The following is a 16,919-nucleotide window of genomic DNA, read 5'->3' as shown; positions in this document are numbered from 1 at the left end:
TTCCCAGGACACTCCATTCGGGAGTAGGTGGAGACATCAGGAGTCTCTGGTCGCCCGGATTTATATACACACCCACGATATACCCCTATGCGGGGTGGGTGTTTCTGGTGAGTTTTGCCAGAAAGATCACCCAACACCTCACTGTCCACCACGGGGTCACTCCCTATAGCTATCACTAGAGTGTGGTCACCTACCATCACCTATTATCTACTTTGGAACTTTATACCCTGCATCTGGTCACTGCATGTGTTACCTCCTGTTACCATCTGGGCACTTTTTTGTTACCTCCATACCACAGTGTGTGGTACAGTTGGGGGATTATATATGCACTAAGAGCACTTTTTGATATGCACTTTTTGATATGCACGATTAAGTATATATAGAATTTATGATACATTTATATTCATTACAGTTTTCGTATTTGGCATTTTTAATTTATATTGTATCACATTATTTATTAATATTTACATGCACGTATCACTTTATAAGGTAATCACCTTTGCATACTGAGTTTTGGACACCATCTTGTTGCACTTTATATCTGGCACTTTTCAAAATTAGGCTGCGCCACCACCCTACCTTTTCTATATCAGGCTAGCATGTTCAGCCCCCTATTCAGCCAATGGCAAATAAAGTCAGCAATTCAGTGTACAGTAAGCCCCCGCTCCATCGCGGTTCAGTTTTTGCGGTCCCGGTATATTGCGTTTTTTTTTGTAATGTTATTTTACTATATAAATCATTAACAATGAAATATTTTTGTGTTTTCCATAGCTCTTGCTGTGTCTCTCTCTATCTTTTATGTGTTTAAATGAGTTTCTATTGTTTTAAAAGTGTGTTTAAAGACCTTAAAATGCTTTTACACGTACAGTGACAGTAAAAAAACATGCCTACAATGCATTTTAATAGGGTTTTTCTATTTCGCGGATTTTCACTTTTCGCGGCTGGGTCCGGAACGTAACCCCCGCAATGGAGGGGGGTTTACTGTATTCTTATTAGACTTTATTGGCTACATTTAATGTACAGAATGCTAATGCGTTTAGGCTATTACAACCTTACTCATATAAAGTATAATAAGAAGAGTACACTGAGTTGCCGAACTTATTTGCTATGGATTAACCTACCAGCATGTCTTTGGAGTGTGGGAGGAAACAGAAGTATTCAGAAGAAACCAGCGCAAGCACAGGGAGAACATGCAAACTCAATGCACATGGTGTCCTGGTTGGGATTCAAACTGAGTGTTCTAGTGCTGAAAATCAAGAGTGTTAATTACTTAAGCACTGTGCTGTAGTGGTACAAAACCATAGTTGCATATAGACAAGTGAGTGGGGTTTGCCTTGGGGGACTATCATTCCCTATAAACAGACAGCTTGTAAATCCTAGGGCATTTCTCTCTAGGTTTATCCTGTCCTTTTTTTGGCACCCCTCAAAATGAGGTTTCCAGTAAAGGGTACAATTAGCTCTTTGTCATACAAATACATTTTAGACAACTGGGCTGCGGGCGTTTTCTGTTCCAGCATGACTGTACCCCTGTACACAACACCAGCTCCATAATGCTCCATAAAGCAACTCCATATTAATGCCTATGGTTTTGGAATGGGATGTGCAACAAGTTCATATGAGTATTATGGTCAGTTATCCACAAACCTCTGTCCATATAGTTTATGTCTTGCTAATCATATATATTAGAGAGAGGTTCCAGTTTTCAAGCTCTTCTAGGCAAAATGTTGTAACGGTTTTAAATGTTGGTGAGTGGGCAGCCCAAGCAGAGCAGTCTAGACTCTCAGCTTTTCCATACCTTTTAGCAGTGAAAAAACTTTAATTATGTTTAGAGATAAACTTCTTGGGCTTGCCAAACCTGGAACCTGGGAATAAGTAAGCCAATCAGCTGCAGCCTGCAGCTGCATGTACACAAAGGGGACAGGATGCTTATGACATGACTTGAATTAAAGCGTTTGTTACCCCAACACCTAATATTCCTGATATGTGCCTGCTGTACCATGTACTTGTATGAGAAAGTATTTGTTTGTATTGCTTCCTTTAAGTGAAATCCCTGGTGTTCCTGCCAATCCCCTTGCTTTCTTATTAAAAATGGACCACACTAAGCAGGAGAGCACACCATGGTCAATTCTCTTGCTATACTGGGAACTCAGTGTACTCTCCTCCAATGATCAGAGTTGTCCTGACACAAACTGATAAATGTCCCCTATTGTGACTTTTTGAAGAAGGTATGGCTGCAGGTATGGAAAAAAAGGAGTTAGAAGTACCCAAATACCATAGTAGCTCACAAAAGTGAGTACACCCCTCACATTTTTATAAATATTTTATTATGTGGCAACATTGAAGAAATTACACTTTGCTACAATATGAAGTAGTGAGTGTACAGCTTGTATAACAGTGTAAATTTGCTGTCCCCCTCAACATAACTCAACACACAGCTATTAATGCCTAAACCGCTGGCAACAAAAGTGAGTACACCCCTACGTGAAAATGTCCAAATTGGGCCCAATTATCCATTTTACCTTCCCGATGTCATGTGACTCGTTAGTGTTACAAGGTCTCAGGTGTGAATGGGAAGCAGGTGTGTTAAATTTGGTGTTATCGCTCTCACTCTATCACATTGGTTACTAGAAGTTCAACATGGCACCTCATGGCAAAGAACTCTCTGGGGATTTGAAAAAAAGAATTGTTGCTCTACATAAAGATGGCTAGACTATAAGAGGATTTCCAAGACCCTGAAACGGAGCTTTCATTCAGAACAGGCCTCGCCATGGTCGACCAAAGAAGTTAAGTGCACATGCTCAGCGTCATATCCAGAGGTTGTCTTTGGGAACTAGACGTATGAGTGCTGCCATCATTGCTGCAGAGGTTGAAGGGGTGGGGGGGTCAATTTGTCAGTGCTCAGACCACACGCCGCACACTGCATCTAATTGGTCTGCATGGCTCTCATCCCAGAAGGAAGTCTCTTCGAAAGATGATGCACAAGAAAACCCTCAAAAAGATTGCTGAAGACAAGCAGACTAAGGACATGGATTACTGGAACAATGTCCGGTGGTCTGATGACACCAAGATAAACTTATTTTGTTCAGATGGTGTCAAATGTGTGTGGCAGAAACCAGATGAAAAGTACAAAGGCAAATGTGTCTTGCCTAAAGTCAAGCATCGTGGTGGGAGTGTCATGGTCTAGGGCTGCATGAGTGCTGCCGGCACTGGGGAGCTACAGTTCATTGAGGGAACCATGAAGGCCAATATGTACTGTGACATACTGAAGCAGAGCATGATCCCCTGCCTTTTGGAGACTGGGTCGCAGGGCAATATTCCAACATGACAATGACCCAAAACACACCTACAAGATGACCACTGCCTGGTGAAAAAAGTATTTGGTCCCCTGCTGATTTTGTACGTTTGCCCATTGACGAAGAAATGATCAGTCTTTAATTTCTAATGGTTGGTTTATTTATATAGTGAGAGACAAAATAACAACAAAAAAATCCAGAAAAATGCATTTTAAAAAAAAGTTATAAATTGATTTGCATTTTAATTAGTAAAGTAAGTATTTTACCCGTTCGCAAAACATGACTTAGTACTTATAATATGACAGCTTAAATGCCCAACGAAAACCAAATAAAGGTATAAGCTATCCCAAGCGCTTCAAATGAGGACCACTCACCAATAAATAAATTGGCTATGCAGCTACTTAACTAAAACATATGGAGAAAGATATATAATAGATAGATACTCAGCAATATCCCTATATATATATAGTAGCGCAAACTTGTCAAGAAGCAAGTGCCAAAAAAATACTGTGCCCACTGCACAAAAGTCCGAAATGCAATAGATGTCACATAGGCAGCAGGAAAAAGTTCAGAAATGACTCAAACAGTCCATAATCCTTCACTCTATCTCCTGGGATGATAATGTACGAAGACGTGTTTCTCAAAAGGATCACCACCACCACCGTGCTCCAAGGGGGAGGAGAATTGCCCACTCACCAGATGCTGTGGCCCAACCCACTTTCGTGTTTGAGCATTCAGGCTTATAATGATGGTCACTGGTCCAGAGTATCCACAACAGGAATCACACCAGCGCAGTCAAAAAAAGCTCAGCAGCATATGGGGAGGAGAGAACATAATCCCAATAGCGTGATACCGTTTAAAAGGGTTTTATTAAATAAAATAAAACATAAGGTAACACACTCACATGTCTTGTATGTCATCAAATGCAAAAAAACAGTCACGAATAGGGGAGGGATGCCCTTCGGGAGATGATGTCCAGGCTCCACGCCGTGGACGCCGCGCCTTCTGGGTAATCCGAACTCCTCTTACACAGCCTGGTTACACCGCCTGGTCACGCCCCGACGCGTTTCGTGATTTCCACTTCTTCCCCGGGAGCGTGACCACGGCGGCTTGGCGGTAACCTTAAATACCCATGCCCATCAACCCACAGGGCGGGGCCAGGGTTGACATCATCGGCCATTGGTGGTTGCTCAGGTGTGTCGACCAATCACAGACTAGATTTATAGGATCACTTCCTCTCAATTCACTAATCTCTATGGTACATTACCCTATAACCCGGAAGTAGGGTGGTGCCGAGGTTCACACCATCGGTTATAACCGATGGTGTGAACCTCGGCACCACCCTACTTCCGGGTTATAGGGTAATGTACCATAGAGATTAGTGAATTGAGAGGAAGTGATCCTGTAAATCTAGTCTGTGATTGGTCGACACACCTGAGCAACCACCAATGGCCGATGATGTCAACCCTGGCCCCGCCCTGTGGGTTGATGGGCATGGGTATTTAAGGTTACCGCCAAGCCGCCGTGGTCACGCTCCCGGGGAAGTAGTGGAAATCACGAAACGCGTCGGGGCGTGACCAGGCGGTGTAACCAGGCTGTGTAAGAGGAGTTCGGATTACCCAGAAGGCGCGGCGTCCACGGCGTGGAGCCTGGACATCATCTCCCGAAGGGCATCCCTCCCCTATTCGTGACTGTTTTTTTGCGTTTGATGACATACAAGACATGTGAGTGTGTTACCTTATGTTTTATTTTATTTAATAAAACCCTTTTAAACGGTATCACGCTATTGGGATTATGTTCTCTCCTCCCCATATGCTGCTGAGCTTTTTTTGACTGCGCTGGTGTGTTTCCTGTTGTGGATACTCTGGACCAGTGACCATCATTATAAGCCTGAATGCTCAAACACGAAAGTGGGTTGGGCCACAGCATCTGGTGAGTGGGCAATTCTCCTCCCCCCTTGGAGCACGGTGGTGGTGGTGATCCTTTTGAGAAACACGTCTTCGTACATTATCATCCCAGGAGATAGAGTGAAGGATTATGGACTGTTTGAGTCATTTCTGAACTTTTTCCTGCTGCCTATGTGACATCTATTGCATTTCGGACTTTTGTGCAGTGGGCACAGTATTTTTTTGGCACTTGCTTCTTGACAAGTTTGCGCTACTATATATATATAGGGATATGACTTAGTACTTGCAGGCAAAACCCTTGTTGGCAATCACAGAGGTCTGACGTTTCTTGTAGTTGGCCACCAGGTTTGCACACATCTCAGAAGGGATTTTGTCCCCTTCCTCTTTGCAGATCCTCTCCAAGTCATTAAGGTTTCGAGGCTGACGTTTGGTAACCTGAACCTTCAGCTTCTCCACACACTTTCTATAGGATTAGGCAACTCCAGGACCTTAATGTGCATCTTCTTGGCCAACTCCTTTGTTGCCTTTGCCATGTGTTTTGGGTCATTCTCATTCTTGAATACCCATCCATGACCCATTTTAATGCCCTGGCTGAGGGAAGGAGGTTCTCCCTCAAGATTTGATGGTACATGGCCCCGTCCATCGTCCCTTTGATGCGGTGAAGTTGTCCTGTCCCCTTAGCAGAAAACCACCCCCAAAGCATAATGTTTCCGCTTCCATATTTGATGGTGGGGATGGTTTTCTTGAGGTCATAGGCAGCATTCCTCCTCCTCCAAACACGGTGAGTTGATTAGATGCCAAGGAGCTCGATTTTGGTCTCATCTGACCACAACACTTTCACCCAGTTCTCCTCTGAATCATTCAGATGTTTATTAGCAAACTTCAGATGGGCCTGTATATGTGCTTTCTCTATCATGGGGACCTATCTTGCGGGTGCTGCAAGTTTTCAGTCCTTCACGGCATAGTGTGTTACTAATTGTTTTCTTGGTAACTATGGTCCCCAGCTGCCTTGAGATCATTAACAAGATTCTCCCATGTAGTTTTGGGCTGATTCCTCACCATTCTCAGGATCATTGAAACTCCATGAGGTGAGATCTTGCATGGATCCCCAGACCGAGGGAGATTGAAGGTTATTTTGTATTTTTTCCATTTGCGAATAATTGCACCAACTGTTGTCACCCTCTCACCAAGCTGCTTGGCGATAAACTTGTAGCCCATTCCAGCCTTGTGTAGGTCTACAATCTTGTCCCTGACATCCTTGGACAGCGTTTGGTCTTGGCCATGGTGAAGAGATTGGAATCCGATTGACTGCTTATGTAGACAGATGTCTTTTATGCAGGTAACAAGCCGAGATTAGGGGCACTCCCTCTAAGAGAGAGCTCTAATCTCAGCTAATTACCTGTATAAATGACACCTGGGAGCCAGAAATCTTGCTGTATGATAGGGGATCAAATATTTATTTCACTCATTAAAATGTAAATCAATTTATACCTTTTTTGAAATGCGTTTTTCTGAATATTTTTGTTGTTATTCTGCCTCTTACCGTTAAAATAAACCTCCCATTAAAATTATAGACTGATCATTTCTTTGTCAGCGGGCAAATGTACAAAATCAGCAGGGGATCAAATACTTTTTTCCCTCGCTGTATTTTACAGCAAGCCTTGGAACAGTGCAGGGGATGCCTGAAATTTAACCACAAGCTCTGTGCACACTTTTGTGGAAAGTAAGGAGCCAATTAGAAAAGTAGTAAATGAGAATTCTCTGAACACTCTGTACAGAAATTTTGCACAGAATTCCACTATTACTGTCATGGTTTCAACAGAACAAAAATCTGAATTTTTTTGGCAGTTGTAAGTTACAGCTGTGGGAAGACTGACATGGAAATGTAATTTTAATAACATTAAATGACAATAAGGATAGTGTAGCAATTATATGCTTTTTTTTTTTAAAGCATGAGTAGAGTTTACATTGAGGTTTTGGAACACTGCTGTATACAGAGTTGCATGGCATTGTGTTACTATTTTGGGAACAATAGAGTGGCATTTGCACGCACATTATACAGTGTTAATAACCAATAAAGTGACTGCAAGACTTACAATTAGGGGCCCCCTGTTGTTCTCCCGATACTTGTTCTGGAAGAAGATGTAGACTACTGTGGCGGCCAGAGAGTAGAGGAAGGCAAACACAGCAATTGTGACAAAGAACTCAGCAGAAGATGAAAAGTCTCCTCTCAGCGAGAGATTTTCTCTTCGTTTTCCCTCGCATGTGGGTGCATCAAAATTCACCTGATACAACCTAGAATAAACACACAAAATATAAGATGTAAAGATAAACCAATTGGTCTCGTTAAAATGTACAGCTTTTTTTTTTTTTGTGTGGACTTTAAAATCTTATCACATATACACTATGTTTCCAAAAGTATTGGGACACCTACCTTTAAACGCACATGAACTTTAATGGCATCCCAGTCTTAGTCCGTAGGGTTCAATATTGCGTTGGCCCACCCTTTGCAGCTATAACAGTTTCAACCCTTCTGGGAAGACTGTCCACAAGGTTTAGGAGTGTGTCTATTGGAATGTTTGACCATTCTTCCAGAAGCGCATTTGTGAGGTCAAGCACTGATGTTGGACGAGAAAGCCTGGCTCGCAGTCTCCACTGAAATTCATCCCAAAGGTGTTCTATCTAGGTGAGGTCAGGACCAGTCAAGTTCTTCCACCCGAAACTCCCTCATCCATGTCTTTATGGACCTTGCTTTGTGCACTGGTCCAAATGATTTGTGGAGGGGGGATTATGGTGTGGGGTGGTTTTTCAGGGGTTGGGCTTGGCCCTTTAGTTCCAGTGAAGGGAACTCTTAAGGCATCACCATCCAAAGGCATTTTGGACAACATTGTGGGAGCAGTTTGGGAGTGGCCCCTTCCTGTTCCAACATGACTGTGCACCAGAGCACAAATCAAGGTCCATAAAGACATGGATGAGCGAGTTTGGGGTAGAGGAACTTGACTGGCCTGCACAGAGTCCTGACCTAACCCAATAGAACACCTTTGGGATGAAGTAGAATGGAGATTGCGAACCAGGCCTTCTGGTCCAACATCAATGTCTGGTCCCAAAAATGCGCTTCTGGAAGCATGGTCAAACATTCCCATAGACACACTCCTAAACCTTGTGGACAGCCTTAGCAGAAGAGTTGAAGCTGTTATAGCTGCAAATGGTGGGCCAACTCAATATTGAACCCTACGGACTAAAACTGGGATAACATTAAAGTTCATGTGTGTGTAAAGGCAGGCGTCCCAATATTTTTGATACTATAATGTATATACCCCACATATATGTTCATGTAAAAATATATATTGCCACATGTACACATTTTAAAAGTATCTGTCCATAACATCAGTGTGTAAAAACATACAAGTCACTTAGAGACAATAGGTTCCCTGGTTGAACCCTACGGACTAAGACTGGGATGCTAATAAAGTTCATGTGCATGTAAAGGCAATATAGTATATGTTGTGGTACAAGTAATGGGTTTTCCTTGTAGACAGCTCCTTAAGAGGAAAGCGCCAGACACATTTGTATAGTCCAGGAGTTAATGTAAGGTTGAGCTTAATAAAGAGTTTATGGGAGTTTTGAAGGTCCTCATTTATCAGGGCTTAACTTCAGGTAGAAAGCAGAAACTGAAATTTTTAATAGTGAATTAATTCCACAGAGGAGTTGGAAGCCTACTAAATGTGACAGGTACTCCAAACTCTACTGCTCCTCCATCCATTCACAGCTCCATTCTCAAGCCACAGGAACTGATCCCACTCTGGGCCCTATCACCTACCAATAGTGGTCAAAATGATATTGAAATGTAGCAGAGACACCTGCTTTTACCCTTTGAGTCGTAAAGAGGTGAGTGGTGTGCAACCTGACATGATTACTTTGACTAGTTTAGCCCTGGTGAAGGAGGGTCTTCAGAACCCACAAAATGCTTTGAATTTTTATAATCAACTTATGGTCTTACAAACAAGTCTGGTGCTTTCATCACCAAACAGGCACAATTAGGTGCCTCATCTTATGTGCCATTACAGGGAACCAGTGACAGTTTCTCCTACACCCCTCAATAGAGTATTCCTGGTTGGCCAATACCCAGACCCAGGAACTGCCACATTGGAGAGAATGCAGAGTCTGAGCAAGATTTGACTTTCACAAAATGTAAATGTTCCTAAGAATTTCAGGGCATTCCATTAAGCTGTGGCAAGGTAATATCAGGGATCCAGGTTGCATAATGCGGAACCTGGCAGTACTGAGTGTGACGGTGGTGGGTATCAGATCCCTGCCCTTCTCACCAACTCGTGACCAAGGACCACCCTGCCGTCACTTGCGTAACAATGCCACTCTCAGCTGCACCCGACACAAAGATTTTCCAGCAGACTGAGAGCAATTGTCACCGGGCTAATTAAGCAATTAAGCCTTTCCCTGCCACCACCGCTACGTTATGAGCCCAGCGGGCGCTCCTAATTTTAGAAATACCAATTATGACTTTAGAATAATCATCTGTAACACACACTGTCACCACAGACAGGAATGTTCAGAGGATTTATTCTATACAGTAGCACTCTTCAAGAGACAGGTTCGTTGTTAGTTTGCATTAAAGCGGTAGTATCCCGCTTTTTGACACTTTTACCTACAGGTAAGCCTATAATAAGGCTTACCTGTAGGTACAATTAATATCTCCTAAACCGGCACAGTTTAGGAGATATTTTCAGTGCATGTGCAGAGATATTTGCAGAGCGGCGCATGCGCTCTGAAGGTCCGGGGGGACCTTCAGTTTTCCTTGCTGGGAGCTTGCCGGAAAATCACTCCCGCGCGCATGCGCGGGAGTGACGTCATCGCGGCTCCGCCCAATTACAGCGCCTGAGCCGCCGAACCCGGAAGAGACGGGTTCATGGCAGCGCCCGCAGCGATGTCCGGGGGTCCGTGTCGGGGCTTCGTTCTAAGGTAAGTAATACATAATGAGCTAGTATGCGATGCATACTAGCTCATTATGCCTTTGTCTTGCAGGTTTTTTTTTTTTTCGGGTTTACAACCGCTTTAAGAGCTTAGGGACAAGATTAACACTTTTAAGAATAAAGTTTAATAATAAAAAAGGTTAAAATTGGGGCAAATAAAATATTTACAGAAAAAGGTGTTTCAAAGAAATAGCGACATAATTCAGCAATTTAGAAAAATAAGATAGAATTGAGAAATGAGGATACTTGCATTCAATGTCCTGAGTATTATCAGAGTTCAGAAGCTGAGCCAGTGTGATCGGTTCTCAAACTTGATATATGTTCCTTCCTGATGTTACCATGAGAACTCCAAACCCTGTCTGCTTCTCTCTTTTTCTCTGAGACCGCAGGGGGTGTTAACAGATGTCCCTGACCAATAAACACAGGGGCCATGGGCTGCCCTAAGGTTTACGACAATACCAACGAACCTCCCGTACAGACAGACTTATAACATAATTCATATCTTCCAATATCTACCAGTTGCCTTCTTGAAACTGATAGATTATTGTGCAGCATTGAATTTTATATCCATAGATACCAAACACAGGCTATCTCAAAGTAACCTTTGACCCGTAAGGCATCTGGCAGCTAGCTTGTCTCCCATAGGAGCTAAAGTGGTCATGTATGATCTCGTTCCGTTCAGTATTTTATTTTGCATTTAACTATACACTTGCTAGAGACATATCTTGTTTGTGTTTAAAGTTATGAATTTGTGTGTGAATGTGTTCAATTAACAGAGATCTTGAATGGCTCTGTTTTACGACCCATTAGCCATTATCCTTCTTTGGCCGGTTATGGCTTTACGACCAGCCTGAGTATCAGAACAGATATTCGTCCAGACATCTGTTCAGATAACGGCTTGTTTGAAGTTGACACTCTCTGCATTCCAGGAATTAATTGAGGTAGGGAGAGAGGGAAGAAAATCACTAAAGTACAAAAGTAAAAAGTACACATTTGACTTGCTAGACTGTGTTACTGAACAACATGGTTGCCCATGGTGACAAAATGGTTGCTTGCGACAGCTTTTAGGATATCCAGTGCAGGATATCATTACACTGAGTATAGATAAGAAATATGAGAAATGTTTACCATATTTTAAAACATTGTACCAACCTAATGAATATACCACAAAAAATATTTATTATTCTTATAGACTGTATCTCTTAGCTCTAAAGAAGGAGTCCTAATTTTCTGAAATGCATTGGCTTTATTCTATTTGTGGGAGGAGCTATTGACCTTCGGCGCCCCTGCAGTCTGCGACACTGCGGCCATTTTGATGGTTTGACAACAATACACCTTGCTGAGAGTCGGACGTTGTCTGCTCTCCACTTGATTGTAAGTGCCTATGTTTTATTTAATAAAGTGAATTTGATGTTATATGCTATGAGGAATTCTTCATTTATCTCCACATAAGTTTACCTGTCTGAGATACTGAAGAGAGACATATACTGGAGGCTACTGGGATTGGATACCGCTGTCACCAAATTAATTACCATACAAATCATCTGTTAATCTGCCTACATAGACCTTTGTAATGGGGATCTATGCTATGTGGTAAGAGGCTGCAAAGTCGGGTGTTGGTGGTGGCTCCCTCTATGCATGTTCCAAGGAATTTTCTCCTCTTCTGATGAGGCTTTTTTGGAGAGACTATTTAGCGCTGCACCCTATATATTTGAATTACCTTTTATCTTTTGCATACATTCAAAGATTTTCGTGCCAGCTGTTTTTTTCACAATCAACTATTCCATATCTAGTGCAGTTTATTTATATTATTTATTCTATTTACCAAATAAAGCCTAAAACCAAATGCTTTCGGTGTATAAGGGTCCTTTCACACGGCCGCTCCGTATGTCCGCAAATCATCCCATCCGTTTGCGGATGATTTGCGGACATAATGTAAGTGAATGGCATTGCGGATGTCAGCGGAATACCATCCGCTGACACCCGATTTTCCTCCTTTCAGTTCTGTTCCGTTTTTTTCGAATGGAACAGAACCCTATTTTTTCATCCGTGTAAAAAACGGAAAGGAAGGAAAATCGGATGTCAGCGGTGTCATCCGCTGACATCCGCAATGCCATATACTTACATTATGTCCGCATATCATCCGCAAACGGATGGGATGATATGCGGGCACACGGAGCGGATGACAAAAAAAGTGAAAAAAAAAAAGTCCCGCAGCGGACTTAAGCAGCGGAGCGGCCGTGTGAAAGGACCCTAACTCTTTGCTCTAGAAGTTGTATCTGTTGCACACCTGTGGGCACAAAATGTTTGCCCACAGTTCATTTAGGGTGCTGTAGTGACTTAGTGTATGGCACTACCATACAACCATAAGAAAATTGGGATATTACTAGCATACCTTGGTATAATGATAAGCATGTCATTTATAAACATAACTTAACAGTCAACAGAAGCCAACATTTCAGAACCTCGCAGGATCACTTTCTCAAGGCAGGGGCTCTTGACTTGAGCCGATCCTTAACACACACACACGTACAAGTTACTAACTTGAGGAACCAGTACACAGCCAAGTACCTCCAGGAGTTAAGTTGCCTAGGACCCTGTGAAGGTCCTATTAAACATCCACCAGTAAGTCCCCAAGCCTGAGCTCTAAATTTTTACAAAACTCATAGAACCCTGTCTAGTAAATGAGGGACACCAAAGTTTGTGTCCAAACCAAGGGTTTAGAAGTCTAAGAGTATATAGTTCATAATAGTGTACTTTGACGCAGTGGTGGGCTTGAGCACGATATGGCCATATGGTGGGACTAAATCCCCATTTTTATTTATGGATTGTCTCCATATTTGATAGTCATTTCTTTTGCATGTGTGCGCTATTCTTTTTTAATATACATGTCGCTTGGTCCATAGCTGCACCGGCTTTAGATATACATGTTCAGGGTTTGCTCCCCCAATTTTTTGCTTGTTTATTATGTATTCGGTCTGACCAGACTTCTGGGGTTGAGCACCCCACCCCCACACACACCTGTACTCTATCAGTGTTCACTATCAAGTAGATATAGGAGGAGTCCTTTGTAGTGCATTAGCACATCTATCCCAGCAAGGAGTGTTGTCTCCAAGGGTTAGAGAGGCTGGATTCACCCCTTTTTTATGGATATTGTAGGACACACTGATAATGGGGTACTTTGACGCTGTGGTGGGCTTGAGCATGATATGGCCATATGGTGGGACTAAATCCCCATTTTTATTTATGCATTGTCTCCATATTTGATAGTCATTTTTTTTGCATGTGTGCGCTATTCTTTTTTAATATACATGTCGCTTGGTCCATAGCTGCACCGGCTTTAGATATACATGTTCAGGGTTTGCTCCCCCAATTTTTTGCTTGTTTATTATATATTTCATAATAGAAGATCAAAAGTAACAAGCCAATGTGTTTTAGTGGCTACAACATTCCTCTGCCATCAGGGCTAAATCACGTATAAAAATGTGTATATTGAGGCACTGGCTGGCAGTCTTGTAGACAGTGTGTATGTGTCATCTAGGTTTTATGCATACATATTTTGAGGGGCTCCCCGCTTTATCCCTGATGTGGAAGTAACAAATTTTGTTTTATCAGAATCATAAAAAGTTGTTCTGGGTCCACTTTGTTAAAACGGTAGTAAACCAAAGCTTAAAAAAAATCCCCTGCAGGGCAATGTCATAATGTGCTAGTATGCAAAACTTACCTTAAGACAAAGCCCTCCAGTCACCGCTGACAGGGCTTCCATCTTCATCCAGGCTTCCTTCCAGGTTTGCGGCCTCTGGCTATATGAGTGGCCAGAGCCATGTTACTTGCCACCAGATGGGGATTGTCACTTGCCATGTCACCTGACAGAAAATGTGGATTGTCACTTGCCACATTACTGCCACCACATGCAGATTGTTACTTGCCACGTCACCTGCCACCAGATATGGATTTTCACTGGCCACGTCACCTTCCACTAGATGCGGATTGTCACTTGCCAGTGGCTGTGTCCCAGACTGAGGGCGGGCAGTGAGAGATGATGTAATCTTCCTGCTGCCCTGTGGCTGCACAGTGCGGTGATGCAGGGTGGGTAGTGACAGATGATGTCATCTCTCTGCTCGCTCAACCGCCCGCCTGCCTGCCTGCTCACGGGCTTGCCTGCCTACCCGCTTACTGGCCTGCCCGCCCGCTCACCGGCTGTCCTGTTCACTGGCCTGTCAGTCCACTCGCCTGCTCGACGACCTTTCAGGCGACCCGCTCGCCCACCGCACTCGCGGCCCAGCTGCAGAGAGGCTACAGCCCGGTGGTTGGGGACCCCTGCACTAGGTGACTCTGTTACACTTTAAGCTGATTGGTAAAACTTGAGCCCAGTTACTCTTAATCATCCTGCATTTTAAGTGTATCATTACCATTGTTATTCATTACACCTTTCATTCTTGGCTGCCTTTTCTCACTTTATTTAATTAAATAACTATTTATGTTAGGTTTGTCTTACTAGTTGGTCCGGTGCTTGCATTCTTTAAAATAGCACATTAGCTGGGGGCATGGCCGGGATGTGAAGCAGAGAAGACATGTGCTGCAGAGGATGCTGACATCCTGAGACATTAATCCGTAATTATTTGAGGAGCCGAATATTTCAACATGGTCAGCAAACTACTTCCTCGGTCGCGGGGACTCCCCCCCTTGCTGCCCATGTCACCGAAGCGGGCGTCTGGGCAGAGACAAGCCTCCAACGGGTCCCGGAACACACCACTAGTGACACGCAGCACAGCCACCTTGCTTCCACGTGGGCAACCCTGGCATTCAATAGTGGTGCAGACCAAGGAGGTGAGACCACCAGACGTGGCCTCTGAACCTAATGATGGCACAGCTCTATCCTCTGCAGCAGCCCCACCGGAGGAGTCCGCAATATCTGCTATTCTTGCAGCCATTGAGGCAAGTAAAACTACCCTCATGACTAAGATTGATGCACTAGCCCTAGAGTGCGGCCTAGACAAAATCAGGGGCTGTCTCGGTAATGTGGAATCCCGCATTTCAGACGTGGAAAACACTACCTCATCCCACACTACTACCCTTGCTGAACTGCAACATACTGTTAAAATCCCAATGGCATGCTCTGACGATGCAGAAAATAGACTCCACCGTAACAATGTGCAGGTAGTCGGCCTTCCGGAGGGTACGGAGGGGGCTCAGCTTGTCCTATTTGCAGAGGCCTTCTTTAAACAAATTCTAAAACTTCAGCACGTCTCCCAGATGTACCAGATGGAGAGAGCTCATAGGGTACCCACTGGAACGTGGCCCCTTTGCTCTCCTCCTTGATCGTTCTTAGTCTGGTTCCTAATTTTCAGGGACAGGGACTACATCTTGGCTGAAGGGAAGAGAAAGCAGACCCTGCTCTTTGAAAATGTGGTTTTGCACCTTTTCCCAGATTTTCCTCCTGACCTTCAAAAACGCAGAAGATCCTTTGTGGACGTCCGCAGAAGGTGAGAAAAACCTACAATACAGTATGCTGTATCCATGCAAGCTCAGAGTTGTACACAGTGGCACTGCTCATTACTTTGAAAACCCCACCATGGCTGTTGACTGGCTGGATAACCTTCAATGAGGTATATGTTCAGGACTTGCCCTGGCCTTGATAAAACTACAGTTTGCTGTTTTGATCTATCATCGCTCCCATACATCGTCGATCCTGATTACTTCTGCTGCAATGCGAGGAAGATGACTTCTTCAGGTTTTCCCCCTCTTTTTTGTTTTTTCCCACTCTGTGAGTTCTCACTTTTAGGGGGGAAAATTGTTTTTTTTCCACTGGATGTTTAGGGCAATGAAGTATCTCTGGCCTATTTGTGTGTTCTGTTGCTGGAGAAACACAGAGTTTTTTCTACCAAGGCATTTCTTTATTTTCTTTACTGTTTCCTTTTTTTTTCACCATCCTATTTGGTTAAATAAGTCTTTACATTGTTTGGTGCAGAAGGTATTCTCAGACCCTGAAGGGAGACACGTGGCTGTCATCCCTAAAATGGAGGCTCATACGATAGCGGTAATCAATGTCTCTGTAACTCCTCAATTTCGTAAAGATATCCTAGACAAATTGACCCCCTTCCTCTCATTGAAACTTCTGATTGCTGAAGACTTCAATAACATATTGGACGTGTCATTGGATACCTCAAACCCAAACAGAACTCCAAATTTGGATCTCCTACACTGGGCTGACTCGGCTATGCTTACTGAGACCTGAAATGGAGACATCCTACACAGAGATCGTATTCCTATCTCTCGGATGCTTATCACTCCTCATCTAGGATTGACATGGCCTTTGCTACCTGACTCTATTGCCCTGGGTAAAAGATGCCACATATCTTGCCACAGGTATGTCAGAAAATATGCCCCTTGAAATTACATTATCATTACCTTGCCCCAGGGCTGCACAGGCCTTTCGCCCCCAAACCTGGCTGGGTGAAGGAGCCTGAGGTTGAGCCAGTGGTAACGGCGCATTTTGCTGTATACTGGCCAATCAATGATGAGTCCTCCACCCCCCCAGGTTGTCTGGGATGCATTTAAGGCAGTCATTCGGGGAGAGTACATATCAGCCATTAAGGCTGCTGGAGTTAACCAGAATGATATCATGAAGTTATTGGAAGAAACGAGAGATGACGTGCACAAGTCCATGCAGATGACCCCTCCACAGAGTCATTAACGTCCCTAAAGCAAGTTAAAAGGGAGGTCTCCCT

The 16,919-nt window shown here is 43.6% G+C and overlaps 1 protein-coding gene across 2 annotated transcripts in view; it reads right to left on the bottom strand.

The window, feature by feature from the left end:
* The window catches only part of SYNPR (synaptoporin), a 343,208-nt gene that overhangs the window by 41,823 nt on the left and 284,466 nt on the right, over positions 1 to 16,919 (bottom strand). For both annotated transcript variants that reach the window (XM_082265409.1, XM_082265410.1), the window contains one exon: positions 7,297 to 7,495. In XM_082265409.1, coding sequence (XP_082121535.1) covers positions 7,297 to 7,495 — 199 coding nt within the window. The remainder of the gene's footprint in view (positions 1 to 7,296; positions 7,496 to 16,919) is intronic.

The sequence above is a fragment of the Pelophylax lessonae genome (genome assembly GCF_965119305.1).
Source record: "Pelophylax lessonae genome assembly, chromosome: 8".
Taxonomy (NCBI): Eukaryota; Metazoa; Chordata; class Amphibia; order Anura; family Ranidae; genus Pelophylax; species Pelophylax lessonae.
This window is presented reverse-complemented; position numbering and strand designations above follow the sequence as displayed.